Here is a 13,614-nt window from a genome sequence, read left to right on the forward strand (position 1 = left end):
ATTGATTGGGAGGATGGGAAACAGGCGATTCTGATGAGATCCTGAAACATACTAAGAGGACGTTTTAAGTCTTTACAGATCTACCTACCCTTCGACCTAGGTCCCATCCTCTAAAAATCTCCATGTCAAACTGATCTTCACATTATTATCATTTTGTAAGCTGTAGCACTGACAATAAAAAGAAGCATGACTCCCTTATGGCCAGACTGGGATTGTCAAAGTAAGGAGTCCTCCGAGAAGAGACATGAGGTATTCATGACCCATTTGGGAAATAGATAATTAGCTAAAACTTTTCATTTTTATATATGAAAAGGGTTAGGGGGTATAGCTCAGTAGTAGAGTGTGTGCTTAGTGTGCACCAGGATCAATTCCCAGCACCAGGACTAATATCATCCATGGCAAATTAGTACCTTGCTCCTTGTTGTGCCTAGGGCTCTGTTTTAAGATGTGGCCTTACTGATAGAGGCTTCTCTGGTTGTTGCTTTGTGCTCTCTTTGTTCTTCTTCCTTTGCAGCCTTTCTCCCTCCACCCACACATTTATTGAGTGACTTGGTATGGAATGAAGAAAAGCCAATTACCTTTGTGAATTTTGATATCTTTCTATCACGTTTTCCCTTAGTTTTCTTTTTTTAATTCTTGTTTACAGATACTTCTGGTCTTTGTTATGATCACGTAGAAACATTTTTCATGACTGAGCTATATTATTTAAGAAAGCATATTTTGCAGGAACGACAATCAGTGAGTGCTCTGTAGGCTGAGCAGTCTACAGCAGTAGCCTTCAGTGAAAAGCAGCAAGTGAAGGGGAAATTAAAAATAGCAACTAATCATGTTAATGAGCCTTTTGAAAAATTCTAGCAGAATAACACATTTGCCTCTGTTTCAGCCTCTATGTTCTATGCCAGAGAGTTCCGAGGTAATGAAAAAGCAGAAGTATTGCAGCAGCGACAGCAGTTATGAGAGTAGCGGCAGCTCCTCAGAATCTGACGAAAACGAAGAATACCAAAATAAGAAAGGAGATGAAGAGCAAGTTCCATATGATCTTAAGCACTCCAACCACTGCAAATTAATTCAACAATCCAGTAAGTCATTTTCTTCCAAGTTAACTAAATATATGAAGAAGTAGGGAGTTGAATTTATTAAACTCAATAAAAGGTCCTTGGACCAAATGAACCCTTGTGTGTGAGAAGACCTGGATTCTACCCCATTTCCTTCCCTACCTAGACTTGGGCATATACATCCATCAAGCCCTGTCAGGTTCTGCAAATAGAAAACAATAGGCTTACCTTAAGGATCCACCCATCTGTATTTCATGGTTTTTAAGTATTGCAGTTTTGCATGGGTCTTTCAAAATGTGCCTGACAACTCATCTGCTGGTTATGGTTTTTTAAAACCCATGTAGTAATTTTCCACTTCCCCATCTCCTGTCACCCTCTTTGTTTGATACCACCACCTATTTTTTAAACTATATGTATCCCTCTAGGCAATTCACTTGAATGTATCTGTGAGCCACACAATTGTGAAATAGTAGAAGTTTTGTTCCCTCCTATTTTCATCACAGGTAAGCACTAAAGTCAGGGCTTTTGGTGCATAGGAAATATTTAGGAAAACACTCAACCAACTTCTCAGTCTCCTTCTTTTTATGTTTCCTTTTCTCTCTTTTTTTTTTCACATTTCCCTTTCTCCTATCTTTCATTCCTTCTTCGATCCCAAGTGTCTTCTACTGTCCTTGTGATTCTTCTTTCATCCACAGATGTCCAACATAACTGATCTGCCTCCAATCCAGGACTTTATTTTTAACACCTGTTTTGATATGTGATTATGTTCCAGTATGCACTGTTTGCCTAGTGTTCCATGTCGAAGGGTTCTTTTAAAGGGACAATGCGTTCAGTTATGCAGTAAACAGAATTGTGAGCCTTTGTCAATCTCTAGCAGTGGCTTAATATGTTAAGTCTCCAGTAATATGGATATCTCCAAACTGGCCTTGCATGATTATGGCAAAATCCATGTGGAATGAAGAATAGATTTTAGAGGAATGGTCTTAATTTTACTTCCAAATTATTCCAGAAAGTTACATCCTACGACTGCTCTTTGAGCATTTGTATATTTGGAAATAATGTGTTTTATGTTCTGTATCATTTGTTTAAGGGGTGTTCACCGACCACCTCTTCCAGAGTTTGTAAGCTATTCTACCTCCTTTTTTTCTTAAGGATTCCTTAAGTACTTTCAATGTGTCTTCAGGTAAAAGCCTCCGTTTCTGTTTTGGAAGTTGAAATTTTCCTGCCCAAGTGTTGTCAGTTTTTGCCAGCTGCTCCTACTAGCTAATTGTCTCTCCATAATAACATCAACTAGTGAGGGGTAAAGGAAAGGTAGAGAAAAAAAAATTGCTGGGGTTCTTATGAGCTCTGAAATTCTTTTTGATTCTCAGACCAATAGATTAAAAAATTGAGGTAAGTACAGTTGTGTACTAAAACAGGGTATGGGTTTAAAAAAAATGTTTTGAATATAAATGTTCATTTTAAACTAGCCCAATTCAGTTACAAATCTTTTTCCTTATTAGTTGTATTTTCTTTTATACTCAATTAGGAATTATAACAAGGGTTTCACCTTGTTTTATATTCTCTTTAATCTTACACATTATACCAACAAATTCTCCTAGAGTTTTGTCACTGAAGTGATGCAAATAACCAAGACATCATCCTGATTATATGTAGCACTATAGTTAACTTGGGAAGTTCAGATTTGTAATGGTTTCAGAGGGCTATGTTTTGGTTTGATCTGAGGTGATCACATAAAAAAACTATATAAAATACTTTCCTTACGTAATTTGTGGAAGTTACAACCATTTTTTTGTTAATCTACCAAGTGTCATTGGGGTGTTCAGCTGTTTTAGTTTTTCTGTATGAATTTTCTGTGTTTGCAGATGAACAATGGGAATCTGTAATACTTTCCCTCTGCTTTGTGACAAATTATACACATCCACACCATCGCCTTAAGCTCTGAGGTTAAGTGATCAGGACTCTAGTGTAGTTAGTAGGAAATTATTTGGAATATTTTCTTAGTAGAAGCTTGTTCTTTGTACATACTAAATATGTCCAGTTCTTTGTAAAAACAAAGAAAGATGGGCTGACCAGTAGTTATTCTCTAGAAGCAATGTGTTTTGCTGGCTTTTCTTTTTTCTTTTTAGTACTGTACCACTGAGCTACATCCCCAGAACTTAATTTTTTTTTTTAAAGATTTTGAGACAAAATCTCACTAAATTGCTGAGGGTCTTACTAAGTTGCTGAGACTGGCCTTGTACTTGTCATTCTCTTGCTTCAGCCACCAAATCATAGGGATTACAGATATGTATCACTGCACCCAGCAAAAGCAATGTGCTTTATTAATTAATTTATTTTATTGGTTCTTTTAAGCTAAACCTGACAGTAGAATTCATTTTGATATAATTATACAAGCATGGAATATATACTGTTCTAATTAGGACTCCACTCTTATGGATGTACATAATGGTGGGAGTCGCTATGGTGTATTCATATATGTACAAGGGGAAATTTATTTTGGATTCATTCTGCTTTCTTTCCTTTCCCTATTCTCCTCCCTTCCCTTTATTCCCCTTTGTCTAATCTACTGAATATGTTATTCCCTTCTCCCCTCTTATTGTGGATTAGCATCCACATATCAGCGAAAAATTTGAACTTTGGCTTTTTGGGGCTGGCATATTTCAATTAGCGTGATAATCTCTAGATCCATCCATTTACTTGCAAGTGTCATAAAGTAATTCTTTATGGCTGAGTAAATACTCCCTGGTACCACATATACCACATTTTCTTTATCCATTCATCTGCTAAAGGGCACCTAGACTGGTTCTATAGCTTAGCTATTGTGAATTGAGCTGTTATAAATATTGATGTGTCTGCATCACTCCAGTAAGCTGAGTTTAAACCCTTTAGATATATACCAAAGGGTGGGAAAGCTGGGTCAAATGGTAGTTCCATTCCTAGTTTTTTTTTTTTTTTAAAGGAAACTCCATATGGCTTTCCATAGTGGTTGCACCAATTTGCTGTCTCATCAGCAATGTATGAGTGTACCTTCTTCACGTTCTCACCAACGTTTATTGTTGCTGCATTCTTGATAATTGCCATTCTGACTGGAGTGAGATGAAATCTCAGTGTAGTTTTAATTTGCATTTCTTTAACTGCTAGAGATGTTGAACATTTTTTTTCATATATTTGTTAACCATTCTTTTTTCTTCTTCTGCGAAGTGTCTGTTCAGTTCATTTGCCCATTTATTGACTGGGTTTTTTTTTTTTTTTTTTGGTGTTAAGCTTTTTAAGTTCTTTATATATCCTAGAGGTTAACACTCTATCTGAGGTGCAGGTGGCAAAGACTTTTTTCCCATTCCATAGGCTTTCTCTTTACATTCTTGATTGTTTCCTTTGCTGTGAAAAAGCTTTTTAGTTTAGTGCCATACCATTTACTGATTATTGATTTTACTTCTTGAACTGTAGTCTTGTTAAAGAAGTCAGTTCCTGAGCCAACATGTTGGAGTGTTGGGCATACATTTTCTTCTAGTATGTGTAGAGATTCTGGTCTAATTCCTAGATCTTTGATCCACTTTGAGTTGAGTTTTATACAGCGTAAGAGAAAGGGGTTAAATTTTATACAGCTACATAGGAATTTCCAGTTTTCCCAGCACCTTCATTGAAGGGGCTATCTTTTCTTCAATGTTCATTTTTTTTTTGTGCCTTTATCTAGTATGAGATAACTGTATTTCTGTATTGTCTCTGGGTCTTCTATTCTGTTCCATTGGTGTTCTTGCTTGTTTAGGTGTCAGTATCATTCTGTTTTTTATTACTGTCACTCTGTAGTATAATGTAAGGTCTGAGATTGTGATGCCTCCTGCTTCACTTGTCTCAGGAAGGATTGCTTTGACTATTCTGGGCCTCTTATTTTTCCAGATGAATTTCATGACTGCCTTTTCTATTTCTATGAAGAATGTAATTGGAATTTTGTTGGGAATTGGGTCGAATCTGTGTAGTGCTTTTGGTGGTATGACCATTTAAATTCTTTTTTATTTGTTCTAATTTGTTATACATGACAGTAGAATGCATTTTTGACACATCATACATAAATGGAGTATAACTTCTCATTCTCTTGGTTGTACAGGATGTAGAGTTACACAGGTTGTATAATCATAAATGCATGTAGGATCATAATATCTGATTCATTCTACTATCCTTCCTATACCCATAACCCCTCCCCTCTGTTTACTCCCCTCTGTCTAGTCCAAAATACCTCTATTCTCCCCCTGAAACTTATTTTGAATTAGCATCTGCATCTCAGAGAAAACATTTGGGCTTTGATTCTTTGGGGTTGGCTTATTTTGATTAGCATAATATTCTCCAGTTTCATCCATTTACTGGCAAATGCCATAATTTCATTCGTTCTTAAGGCTGTTTAATATTTCATTGTGCATATTTACCAAAATTTCATTATCCATTCATCTGTTGAAGGGCAACAGATGGTTCCATAGGTTAGCCGTTGTGAATTGAGTTGCTATAAACATTGATATGGCTGCATCACTGTTGTATGCTGATTTTAAATCCTTTGGGTATATACCTCAGAGTGTGTCAAAGGGTGATTCCATTTCAAGTGAGTCAAATGATGGTTGCATTCCAAGTTTTCTGAGGAATCTCTATACTGTTTCCCATAGTGATTGCGCCAATTTGCAGTCCCACCAGCATGTATAGCATTTTGATAATATTAATTCTGCCTATCCAAGAACATGGTGTGGGAGGGTCTTTTCATCTTCTACGGTCTTCCTCAATTTCTTTCTTCAGTGTTGTGTAGTTTTCATTGTAGAGTTCCTTCACCTCTTTTGTTAGGTTGATTCCCAAGTATTTTATTTTATTTGAGGCTACTGTGAATGGGATAGTTTTCCTAACAAAGAGAAATGTTTGGGTATTTTGACTGATTTTATAAAATTATTTAATTAATGAAGATTGATATATTCCCAAAGGGGAGGTGGGGCGGAGAGAAGAGAGACAGACTAAATGAAACAGAGGTTATACAGAACTGATGAATTAAAAAGAGATTAAAAAAATATTGATAGTATTGAGTGATAATCTGTTTCCCAGAGTCAACAGGCACATTTTATCAGGAACAATTGGATCTCTTTCTTATATATTCTCAGTGTACATTGGAGGAAGATATTCTGGTTTTTTTTTTTCCCTGAATAGTTGTTCTGGTAACAATTATATAAATCCATATGTTTTCTTCATTTAGATTTTTAACTATTAAAATTTAATCTAATTTTTATTCACTTCTGTAAATAAGATTGTTTAGTATTATTTTATAATAACCAATTATATATTTAAATTCCATTAGAATAATCTTTATATTTTTCTTCTGCTTTATTTTTTCTTCAAGGGCCTATATTCTCTAACTTACATATTTATCCTGAGCGTTTTCTAGACTCCTTTCCTGTCCTTCCTACAAATCTTATAATAATATTCAATCTCTAGCTTATGCCTAGGTTCTAATAAGTCTTGTCCCAAGAATGGTAGATGGCATATCATGATATTATAGAAAGAGGGAGGCCACTGGATTTGGATAGGTAAAGATTTAAGCCTGAGCTTGCCACCATGTTGGTGTGTGTCTCTTAGCCTTTGGGCCATTAGGATTATTTTCTTCAGGGGACTTCTGTGAGCATGATATACCTGGCGTATAGAAGGTGCTCCATCACTGTTAATTTCCTTTCTTCTAGTTCTTTTATGTAATGTTTTGAGAACATAACATTAAAGTACTGTTTATAGTGTTATCCCATAAGAGCCATTCTTTGCACACTAGTGAGGTTCTACACCAAATTCGTTGTTTAAATTTAAGAATCAACTCCAAATTTATATTTTCATGATGATGTCTGTGCTTTGACATTTACCGCCACTCTACTGCCACCTAGTTTGATCTTTGGTTTATAAAGACTTGCTACAGGGGGAAACTTCTACTTACACCACTACTATACTTCCCTCTTTTCCATCATTGATAGATTCCATGAGGCGGTCAGTCAGTTGCCCTCGGTCCATCTCTACTCACTCACCTCCCATGGGGGACATTCGCCCTGTTTCTGCTCAACAAGTGATATCAATATCACGGCCAACTTCAGCATCTCGGTCACATTCCTTGAATCGTGCTTCCTCCTACATGAAACAGCTCCCTCCTGGTAATGAAGCCAACTCTGCCAACTCTGAGGTGGTAAGTCATCTGCTTTGCCTTTTCAGGATTTCAGACTGTACTCCGAATCTTGGTGGCAAAGGGAATCTGCTTCAAGGAGAACAGGTTGAGCCTCAAATCCTTTCTGTAGTTCAATTCATGACCTTCTGGCATTGGAATTACTCATCTATTTTAGGCTACAACTTAGAATGGACTTTTAGAATACAGACTTTATCACAGAACTCAAAGATGAAACTGAGAATAGCATTATTTTATTTTCTACTTGCTGATGTAGTAGGATAATATTGTTGAAAATCATCTGAATGAATGTATGGTTTTGTAGTATGTTATGTAGTCTGTCTGTAAATTTCAAAAAATTTGTTATATAGAAAATTTCACTTACCAGGACTATTGATTTAATAGATTGAAAAAATATTGATAAGTTCTCCTTAGTGCATTTAAGTAACAATCTTGTTTATAACATATATGTTAGTGCTTCTTAGAGCAAAGTACAATATTGTTTATATTGAATATATATGTTGTTTATTATGAATATATAAATTAACACACAACATTCTCTCTTTAGCATGAATTCCATAAATTTAGAATTAAATAAGTCAGTGAATTTATTTTGCAACCAAGTACCTTCATATAGACCAGGGATTTAATTAGTTCATTTATTTATTTAATGTTGTTGTTTCCAAAGAGAAGATGAATTTCTTTTGGCGATGATGACTAAATATTTTTTCTAATTCACAGTTGTCTAAGGTATATGTAGCAAATGAAACTGACCAGGAAGTCATTTTTAATTATTCATATTTTTATTTTAGTTCTTTGAGTAAAATAAAACATAACCATGTAGAAACATGAAAGCTACCCTTGATATTTATATCCATTTAATGACAAGAATTTGTAAATATAAAAATTATATTTTTCCTTTCATTATTATTTTTCAATTAAAAGTGCATCATTTTTACCTAGAAATATCTTTCAGATTATACTGGCACAATGAAATAAGTCCCCCTCCAAATATCTGTATTCTTTCAAATTTAAGAGTGAGACTTTGCGGCAGCTGAAAACAAAAGAACAAGACGAAGATTTAACAAGTCAGACCTTATTTGTTCTCAAAGACATGAGGATCCGGTTTCCAGGAAAGTCAGATGCAGAATCAGAACTTCTGATAGAAGATGTGAGTCTTTGATATATTTAAAATATCAAGGAGCATTTATTTATTCTTGAATAGTAAAATTTATTTACTGGTAGCATTATATCTCAATGACATACCAAAATTAATTGAGCTTCTTTTCAGCTTCTAGAAGCTTTACAAAATATAGGGAATTATTTTAATTATTATGATTCAGGAACAGCAAGACCTCATTTATAATCAACAATGCTCAGTATATAGTCCTATTTTAATAACTTTCATCAAGTAAAAATAATTAGCATTAAATAATTATTATTCCTAGTGATTAAAGAAATATCACATTAAAATCTTTTATTAAAATTTAGATCTGAGATGTGATGAAAAAAGTGGGGCCCCGACATAAAAAGACATTTTGAGTTTCACAGTTTTTGGTCAAATTTTGAAATAGCGTATGCTAAATTGTGTTTTTCTTTCTACATGCACATTTGCACCATCTAGTGGACCATTATAAAATGGCAAAGAATCCTGAACACTTGGGAGTTGACTTAACATCTCATTCATGAAAGGTCAAAGTTATTAAGATATTTTTGGTGAAATAGCATTTTCTCACTCAAGTTTCCATTTCTTTATTCAAGCATGCTTTTCAAATGGTTATTCTTAGATAATTCCTCTGTAATGAAACATTGTTTGCTGGGATCCTCTTGTTGGGGGAAAGGGGTGTGGGGGAGGGGGATGTTTTGGTTTTTACAGAGAACTAGGCACCATCTAGTGGTCAACTGTAGAATAAAAATCCACACTTGGCCTTTAAAAAATTTTTAGCATTACTTTAGGCCTAAAGCAAGTATATACAAACAAAAACAAAAAACAATGAAAAAATCTTCTTTGGTTTAAAAAATACACAATAACAATTTATATTTAGTAATTATGACATAATTACAAATTATCAACCCCAAATATTATGCATTTTGTTGATATATATTACTAAAATGGCATCTTGTTTGAAGTGAGGTGATACATATTACATAAAAGAAAAGGGAAGAAAAATAGACACTGGAAGTAACGTATTATGTTAGACATATTTTTTATTTATGTACACTATCTTATTCAATCAAGTTCTTTTCTAAGTAAAGCCAATGACTTTGTACTAGACACTTATCATTTTATGTATTTCTTAGAGATATTAGTTATATTTTGCTGCTTTGAATCAGAAGAAAACTAGACAGTCATAGAGTAGAGCTAATATCTGTGGCTAATGTGACTGTTCTATAAAGAACCTATAAAGGTTTATATAATTAATAGTTGACATAAGATTGCTACATGTTCACTATATGCAGTTTTTTAATCTGTTTGCTATAGTATATATTATTAGGCTATATATTTAGAAATTCTGTAGATGTATACAAAAGAAAGAGATAGCAGAATCCTAATTAAATATAAGCTGCCTTCTAATGTATTATTCAATATTCTATTACTATGGATGATGTGGTTATTACAGCCAGGGGAATAAAGATAGAAAATCTATGTCTTGGATTTCTTCTCAAAACATATGTGCCTGAAGACTTCTGCTTTCCACTCATTGTAGATTGTGTTATTGGTACAACAAGAAGAGACAGCTGTGGATTCAAATACTTTCTATACCTCATGTTGTAGGTCTTCACACATGTCTTTTTCTGAAAGTTGTCATTCTTTATTATGAGTGTTATTGTATTGCTTTCATCCCACAAATTAATTAATAAAATTGTCTTTCACCCCTTTATTTTTCATGTATTATTTTCAATGAACATTCTAGAATAAATTCTTAATGTTTCTTCCCCCAAACAGATCATCGATAACTGGAAGTATCATAAAACAAAAGTGGCTTCATATTGGCTCATAAAATTGGATTCTGTGAAACAGCGAAAAGTGAGTAGTGCTCAGGAACAGCTCTGTCCATTTGGATTGTGTATTAAGCCAGGGTCAGTTAGTCAGATAGTCAGATCTGTACACATTTGTTTACTCATTTCCTCACCAAGTATTCAATGAGTACCTACTATGCTAGGCATTGTTCAAGATTCTGAGGATTTAAAAAAAAAAAGATCCATGCTTTCATAGAGCTTACATCTTAGTTAAGATGTTTGATAGGGTTGGGGTTCTGGCTCAGTGGCAGAGGGCTTGCCTAGCATGTGTGAGGCCCTGGGTTCAATCCTCAGTACCACATAAAAATAAATTAATTAAATAAAGGTATTGTGTCCATCTACAACTAAAAAAAAATATTTAAAAAATTTTAAAAAAGGGGGCTGGGGTTGTGGCTCAGCAGTAGAGCGCTCGCCTCCCATGTGTGAGGGCTCGATCTCCAGCACCACATAAAAATAAATGAATAAAGGTATTGTGTCCAACTATAACTAAAAAATAAATATTTTTAAAAATAAAATAAAAAGGTATTTAATATTAAACATGCAATAGAATTTAAGATAGTATTAAGTACTATGAAGGAAGATAAAGCAGGATTAAACAGTAGAAGGTAACTTTGGAGAAGAGACTTAAATGAAACAGGAACCATGCTCTGCAGATACAATATTATGGAGCAGAAGGAAGAACTAGACAAAAGATCCTGAGGTAGAAATTAGATTGATGTGTTCGTGAAGCATAGCAAGGCACCATTATATTTATTCACTTATTCATAGTCCATTTATTTTTGCTGGAAAAGAATGAGTGATTTAGTGGTGAGAGATGCAGTTGGATAGATAGGCAGGGCTCAGATCACAACTTTATAGGCTATGAAAAGACACTGGGATTTATTCTTACTGGGAGGGTTTGACCTAACCAAGGACATTTATTCTAATTAGAGGGAGGGCAAAGATAGGGTAGTGTAGTGGGAAAATGTGAAAGTTTTTTTTCTGGTGGGAGATTTGAGAGGAGAATAAGAGGAATGTTACAGTTCTTTTGGAAAGTGGGAGAGAGTCTGTCAAATACACTGGAACAAAATTTAAAAAGGAGGAGATATGCTGTTTTAATAACTATAGTGAAGTTGCTGTATTCTTTCAGTAATACATATTACCATTTGTCCTTTCTAGAATTTATTGTTAATAAGTTGAACTTGACATTGATCAGATTGACTTGTAAATTATATATTTTATCTGTGTCAGCTGAACTCACTGTTATACATTAGTACATTCAACAGATATTTATGTCGTATCTGTCACGTGCGAATATAGTGCTGCTATTGAGAAGGTTATATCAGAGCTGGTGACAGGGATAGACTGTAAATCATATGGTAACCCCTGAATCCATGTTTTCCTAGTCACTGGCTCTGGCCTTGATTGATGAAGATAGGGCATTTCATTAGAATTATAACCCTGAATTTCCTGAAGTCCATGTGATTTTTGCAATTTAAAAGAGAGAATAGTGTAGGTAAATTATTAATTAAAATAAGAAATAGGTCAAATTATTTATAAGACATGAATATACAATAAATGTGATATTTCAAATCAATGGAGAAAAAATGATTTTTCCAGAAAATGGTACTGAAACAATTGGCTATTTGTAAAAAAATTAAGTTGGAGTTTATCTCTGACCATATACAAAAATAAATACCATATAGATTATAGTTTGATATGTAAAAAAGAAAATATTAAAGATTTAAAAGAAAATGCAGAAAGATTTTAAAATAGGGAAACAAGAGAGACCTAAAAACTCCAAGTCTTAAAAGACTGATAGAGTCATATTTGACTATATAAAAACTGATGGCAAAAGACACGTAAAACCAAGTAAACACAGTGGTAAAGAGAATTGGGTAAGAGGGGGTCGCTCAAGGAAGATAGATATTGTTGCATATAAAATGAAAAGTAACATCAGTAAACCAGTACTTCCTACAACTCAACTGCAAAGCAAACTAGTCTATAAATATCAATAAATAAAATGGCAACACATAAAAAAAAACGCCCTGAAAAGACAACTTATGGATCTTCACATTGCCAATTAACATGTAAATAGATCCTTAGCCTCACTAATGATGAAGAAACAGCAAATAAAACCCATCATATTGGCAAAAAGTAATAAGATAATATCCAGTGATGGGAATAGTGTGGATAAAAGGGGATTTACCATACTATTAGAAGGAGAATAAATTGATATAACTCTTTAGAAAGGTAATTTGCAGTATCTATTAAAATTACAAATGTTCATATCCTTATAACTCAGCAAACTCGCTTCTGGCATTTTGCCCTATGGAATTACAGCCTGAATATATCAGAGATTTCTCTATGTGAGCATTCACTGCAGTGTATTTATGAAAGCAAAATACTCAAAGCTGCTTAAATGTCTTTCAATGGGTTTATGGTTAAATAAACTTTAGTACATTTATTCAATTCAGTTGCATTCAATTGAATACTATTCTGCAGTCACAGATATTAACCTGAGAGAGAGCACAAGACTGTGACTTTGACCCATGAAACATATGTTAGTAAAGTTACCCACACTTTGCTAATTATGACTGAAGGACACATGCAGGAAACAGCCAGTAAATGCAGGGATTCTGGGAAGCTGAGTCTGTCTGCTCTCTGGTGCCTCTAATACCAAAACCCAGAGGCTGGGAAGCTGAGTCTGTCTGCTCTCTGATGCCTCTAATACCAAAACCCGGAGGCTGTCTGGGTTCAGAGTAACTCACAAGTGCCATATATGTGTGGCCCATGTTGGCACAGAGGGAACCATTTATATTTGGGTGGTTTTAATTTTTATTTTCTATTGGTCACCTGTGAGACCTATGTGACTAACTTCCATTCTTCAGCCACATGAAATACAAATCCTAGGCTTATTTACTATGTATGGGCTTTGTTCCACAGAACTTTCTGCAAGGATGCAAATGTTTATACCTGTGATGTGCAGTGTAGTAGTGAATAGCCACATATGGCTATTGAGCCCTTCAGATGTGACTGAGGAACTGAATTTTTTATTTATATTTAATTTACTTAACTTTTAATTTAAAGAGCCAACTATTTTAGTGGCTTCTGTATTTGAAAGTGTGGATCTAGATGCAGTGTTCTGAAACATTTTTGATGAGAACTTTCTTGGTTATCTTTCCGCTGATAAATTCAGAGGGTTTGCAAGAATGTCCAGTAAGTCAGAATTTCCATGGGCATTTCAAAGAAGTAGCACCATTGTTAACTTTCTCACTTTGATACCATCCTAAAAAGATACCAAGATATTAAAGAAACAAGTTAATAATATATAATGTCCCCTTTAAACTACTTATGTATATGTGCTACTCTAATATATATATATATATA

At 34.3% G+C, this 13,614-nt stretch overlaps 1 protein-coding gene across 12 annotated transcripts in view; it reads left to right on the forward strand.

Moving 5' to 3' along the window:
* Positions 1 to 13,614, forward strand: part of Ttll7 (tubulin tyrosine ligase like 7) — a 157,829-nt gene that overhangs the window by 112,127 nt on the left and 32,088 nt on the right. For 10 of the 12 annotated variants that reach the window (XR_007351934.1, XM_048815029.1, XM_048815025.1 and 7 more), the window contains 5 exons: positions 884 to 1,079; positions 1,481 to 1,558; positions 7,043 to 7,248; positions 8,261 to 8,395; positions 10,172 to 10,252. Coding sequence is in view for 11 of the 12 variants with exons in the window: in XM_048815029.1 (XP_048670986.1) it covers positions 884 to 1,079; positions 1,481 to 1,558; positions 7,043 to 7,248; positions 8,261 to 8,395; positions 10,172 to 10,252 (696 nt within the window). In the remaining variant the exon portion in view is untranslated. Of the gene's footprint in view, positions 1 to 883; positions 1,080 to 1,480; positions 1,559 to 7,042; positions 7,249 to 8,187; positions 8,396 to 10,171; positions 10,253 to 13,614 lie in introns of those variants that run through there. The other 2 variants (XM_048815032.1, XM_048815028.1) reach the window with 2 other exon arrangements.

This window comes from Marmota marmota, unplaced genomic scaffold, assembly GCF_001458135.2.
Source record: "Marmota marmota marmota unplaced genomic scaffold, marMar, whole genome shotgun sequence".
NCBI lineage: Eukaryota > Metazoa > Chordata > Mammalia > Rodentia > Sciuridae > Marmota > Marmota marmota.